The 5,645-nt window shown below is 29.8% G+C and overlaps 1 protein-coding gene across 1 annotated transcript in view; it reads left to right on the top strand.

The window, feature by feature from the left end:
* Positions 1-5,645, top strand: part of LOC108755498 — an 11,115-nt gene that overhangs the window by 581 nt on the left and 4,889 nt on the right. The window contains exon 2 of the mRNA XM_018498531.1: positions 1,159-1,233. Coding sequence (XP_018354033.1) covers positions 1,159-1,233 — 75 coding nt within the window. The remainder of the gene's footprint in view (positions 1-1,158; positions 1,234-5,645) is intronic.

Here is a 5,645-nt window from a genome sequence, read left to right as displayed (position 1 = left end):
TGTGTGTGTGTGTGTGTATGTTTATCTTACACAAATTTATGTTAAATATTAATTATAGTTTTTAAAGGCAATAAATAATGTAAAATAGTAATCTTATTAAAAATTTTATTAAATTTATCTTTATTGAAAGGGAAAAGTAAAAAATTTATTTTATAAAATTTATTTTGATAACATAAGTTTAATTATATTCTCCTTTCCCTTCTTTCAAAATCTTATTCTATTTATTTTATTATACAGTGCCAGCCAGAAGTTTGGAAATACTTACAATTTTCATACATTTTACAAAAAGTTACATATCTCTGCGAACAAAAAAATGAGAGAAGTTTTGTATCACGCATTTTCAAATTCAAAAACAGATCTTTAAATCCGTTTTTGTATTTTTTATACATTTTGTTCACATAAAATTGAAAATGATATTGTTTACAATATTTTTATCTTGCTTCGAACTGCTATTTGATGAAACAAAATTTAATATAAAAGTATTTTAAAGTAAGCTTTTTAAACTTTTAAATGCTTTTTGAAAAAAATTAGTATGATGATTTTTCACAGAGATCAAATTTTTTTATTATGTAAAAATTTACTTTTTCCAAAATACTTTTTAACTTTAAAATTAAAAAATTTACTAAAAAAAGAGAAAAGAGAAAAATGGTTGTTATAATGTGTCTGATACATATAAATTTTTACAAAATTGTTTAAAGACTTTTTTAAAATTGATGATGTTGAATAAAATTTTTGAAAAATTTTCAGAAAAAGTTGTACAAATTAAGCATATATAATAAATGTTTCTTCTTAAACTGCAGCGCTTTAAAGTAAAACAAAAATATTATAAAAGGTATATCAATTTTCAATTTTATGTGATTTAAGAACATAATATAAAAAAAATTTAATCGTCAATTTAAAGCCCTATCTTTTCGTTTCAAAATGCATAGTCAAAAACTTTTTTCCAAGATAAAAAAACTTTTCGTGAAATGCGAAAAAATCATAGGTGTTTCCAAACTTTTGGTAATTAATATTTAAAAATTAAATTGTGTTGCATTTTATTTTCACGACAAAATGCATTTTTATAAATCTACAGCTATTCGTATTCTCACATCAAAATGTAGATAACAGTGTCATTTTTTTTACGTACAGGATGTATCATGATAACTTTTCTTACAGGTTGCTCTTATAACATGGGCGGCATTCATAACTGCATCTTCGGAACACAACATCGCAAATTTGAATGGTGAAAAGGTAAATTCGGCAAACCGTATTATATTAAATTATAATGTAGAAAATTATATGAATCATTAATAGTAAATTTTTCTGAAAAAATTATTAAAATATAGTATTTTAATATTTATTTACATTAATTTATATGATAAAAATTTAAATTAAAAATTTTATTTATTTATAAACAATTTCAAAAAATGAATAATCCATTAATTATACAAGCCTTGAAAAAAATACAAGAAAAACATAAATTCTATCCTAATTTATTTTTAATTAAAATTTGGGAAAGGTTTTAAGAGATTGGTTTTAAAATCGACTTATAGAAAGTGAAATTGACGATGATTAAAAATGATACTAATGGCTGAAAATATTTATAATAAATCTAAATCGATGGTTCCTACACGCGGTAGAGAAAGTTCAAAGATTGAGGCGCGTGGCATTAAACAAGTTTCTTTTCATTCCGATAATAGCCAATAGAGGATACCTAGCTATGACAGGCCCTAGAGTTTAGGCGAATAGAGTGCTTACAAACATCCTTAACCTTGGGGCATAGAAATCTTTAACCTCGATCTACTTGCGGCGCGTCATTCAAGTGCTACTTTACGTATAGGCGCGACGAGCCGAGATGAATTACAGCTGGGAGCTAGCATAGATCAAGTGAATGTCGCGATTTCGAGGAACTGAGAGAGAAACAGAATATTTTCACTTGCAACACGTTTGTGCCACACGAAATAATTCATTGGCTGCGGTTCCCACCTTTTCTAAAATGTCTTTCGCGAAGCGCCGACAGTTTCCATTGAAAAATGCGAACAATTAATTTTGCTTCACATCATTTTCGTCACGATGTACAATGATAGAATTTATTGATAAAATGAAATATTAATTCGCGAATAATACATTAAGAAATTAAAATAAATCTGAAGTTAAATATTTCGTACGTGAATAATAAAAAATATAAATATAAAAGATTAATTAATTTATAAAATTGGAATGAATTTACGCCAATAAACAGTATTTTGAAATTTAATCATTGTAGAGAAAATCGTAGAATCAAGAAAGTCGAATACTTTCGCGTACATTTATATTTGCATACTCTGGAAATTTTCATGTTTTTGTGTCGGAATTTCGCTTTGTTTGCCAAGAAATTTCTAATGTAGTACAAAATTACTTATCCAAGAAATTCTTTACTAATGTAATATCATTATTTAAAAGAAGAGATTAAGAATAAAAATGTTAATTTTGTATTTATATGTATATTATACCAAGTATAAAATAAGTTAAAGTTGATAATCCTATATTTTTAAAATTAATGTAAAAGTTAATAAAAAATCGTATTGAAAATAAAACAACATGAAGAATAAGAATTTTAAGCTTTATAATAAAATTGAAATTTATTTTTTTTTTGTATAATTTATTAATATAAAAATATAAATTCTCTCTCTCTCTCTCTCTCTCTCTCTCTCTCTCTCTATTTTTATTAATTTTCATAAAATAAAAAACGTGTATATGTACGTATTTATATATTTAATATAAAATTTCTCTGAACGTTTTTCTGAGACATTTTTTATTAAATTTAAAACATTAATTTTTTAATTAAATGGCTTTAGTTTGTCGAGTAAAAGTGAGCGTTTTCTTGTAATAAGGTAGAGAAGTCCTTATAGATTTCTTTATACTCTCTCACGCGAAATAAAATACACTTTAACCCGTTTAAGGATAAACGGTGAAAATTCCGCGTCGTGCAGACGTGAATCGCGTCAGCGGATGGGTTAACCGCGGTTGTTTCGAGTGCATTCCGGGTGAAATTGATGCAATTGCTATTATACAAATTCTGAGGTTGAATTAAAAGGTGCGCTCGCGGAACGTTGTCAGGGACAAGGTAAAACGTGACAACGTACGAAGAATGCGCCGGCGGGCATGATGTATTTTCTTCGCGTTAAAAGGAAACTCACCAGTGAAAGTGGCCACACGCGGACGTAAATTCGTCCGCCGGTAATTGCCGTTGTTCCAACGAAATGCACCATCGCGCACCATCGTGTGTTACACAATGTCATGCAACGCAGAGAAAACGAATCGATCAATATTTGTCAAGTGTACGATTAATAGCCGAGATTGAAATTTTCCAGTCGAAGAGCTGAGAAAATTATATCTTGAACGACTATTTCAAGCTCTTAAAAAGATTGGTTAGATTTTAGATTAATGTTACACCTTGCTAATCTTTTAATTTTACTCTTTCGACTTATTTTTAAAGATACGATTTTTAAAGATATTTACCGACATTTACGGTTTTTAGACTTACCAAAAGGCCAATAAAAAAGAAAATTAATCTAAATATGCATTTGCTTTAAGATAAGACATTCTCCAAACATTATTTTGATTTAATCAGTAAAATATGCAGAAATAATTCATAATAATACAATAAATATTTCCTTGCGAGAACAATGTATGGAGAAAGTTGTTTTCAATGGTGTTTATACATATATATATAAATTGTAGGTATGTTAAATTAGAAAGATAAGACTTACCCGCTCTTTATGCAGCAGACTGTTAGTGCTTCGACACAAAATTATGGTTATTTCTTGTTGACGCATACTTGCCCCATAAAAAGCTACACTGTTCATTATTATTATCTTAATGCACCACTTCTCTCCGTATCTGTGTCAGATAAGACAAACGACAGTCAATTAAGTCTTGATTTATTCGTAATATTTACGCATCCGTGCAGTATCACAGATCCGTAACACACGCAAAAAGTTATGACTCTTCTAGCTTACTAAGAACACTGTTCAAACTGGGTCAATGGCAAAATAAAATATGGAAAAAATTTGAATACCGTAAAAAGTAGACACAAATCTAAAAAAAAATATGTTAATTTTCTCTAAATATATAATAATAAATATATAATATTTCATGTAGAAAATATATGTGTATGTTATAACGAATTAGCATTTGTAAAAATTAATTAATTTATTTAAAAAATTAAAGAATTCCGTTTAATTAAGCTTTATTGTGTTTAACAACTAAACTTTTGTGTAAACAACTAAATTTTTTTAAATTAAATTCAAGCAGATCTTGATTTATATTTAATTGGTAGTTGTAAGATCATTATTTGAAGTGTATAATTACTCAAGAATTGAAACGTTGAGAAATGTAAACATTATAAATGAAAGTTTTAATATTAAAGAGTGACTATATAAATATTAAGACTTTAAATACAAAGCGCCTCTTCGGTCGAGTGTTAATCATATTGTTTAGAATACGCTCGCCTATACATGCGTAACTCACTATATATATCGGTTATTGCGAAGAGTGTTGCTAAGGTCTCGGTAGTCTAAAGGCTCAGGACGCTCACACGGAATGTAAGAGATCCGGGTTCGACTCCCGGCCGAGGCAATATTTTTCGCAATAAGTTTATTACAGTTTTTTAAGATTTGGGAGAATTTGGGGGGATTATTTGTTTCAGATTGATTGTGTGAATCCGATAAATTCATCGGCTCTCAATTTATTTCTGAAATATTAATTCAATTTAATTGAATGGATATTAGATAGTAGTTCAACATCTTAACACTCGACCGAAGAGGTCGAGGTTTGTATTTAAAGTCTTAATATTAAAGAGTGAAGCAAATTTATAATTTGTATGATCTATTCAATAAAGAAATAAGTTTCAACTCAGTCTAATTGAATTTTTTTTTTATATCAATTAAAAATACAGAAATAGCTATTGTGAAAGAAAGCAAAATATGTGGTTTCGGCATATAAGGAGAAAGTAAAGGGTCCAATCGGCGTGGATTATTGAGGACGTATCAGCTCCGCTTCATTCTCGCTGGACCATCGGGATTTACTCGACTCTCACTGGTTTTTCTTTTACGCGCGGTACAGGAATGCGACGCATCTTTCTCGTTTCTCCTTTCTTCTCGCTCGAACGCCACAGGAGAAAGGGAGATCGATGTCGGTACCGTAACTGCACCTTTCTCTCGCGCCGGGCGGCCGTCAGATGCGTTATTTTCAGACGCCACACCGATCTCCCGCGCGATGCGAAAAGATCGTCGTGCGGGATTACGACGGGAAACTACGGGGTGCTGTAGATTCTTTTTAATGGGTGTGTCTGTCCCATATAACCAGAGCTTCACTCGATTCTTTTCGAGAACTGGTTAATTATCTGTAGCAGTGATAAGTATCTGCTCAGTGAAACTTACTGACAGTTTGTTTCTTTAACAACAAATTTTTGTCGATTTTCATGTCCGTATCTTTACGGGGCAATAATTCGCATTTTCGAGAAAGTTGATCGCTTGGATGTTAAATGATCAAAAAACTTGATGTATTACAAACTTTTTGGAAAATATTGCTCTTTCATCTGATCACTGGCGAATCATGAGAAGAAACCATAAGGGCAATAGCTCTCTTTCTCTCTCTCTCTCTCTCTCTCTCTCTCTCTC

Source organism: Trachymyrmex septentrionalis, unplaced genomic scaffold (assembly GCF_001594115.1).
Source record: "Trachymyrmex septentrionalis isolate Tsep2-gDNA-1 unplaced genomic scaffold, Tsep1.0 scaffold87, whole genome shotgun sequence".
In the NCBI taxonomy this organism is placed as follows: Eukaryota; Metazoa; Arthropoda; class Insecta; order Hymenoptera; family Formicidae; genus Trachymyrmex; species Trachymyrmex septentrionalis.
This window is presented reverse-complemented; position numbering and strand designations above follow the sequence as displayed.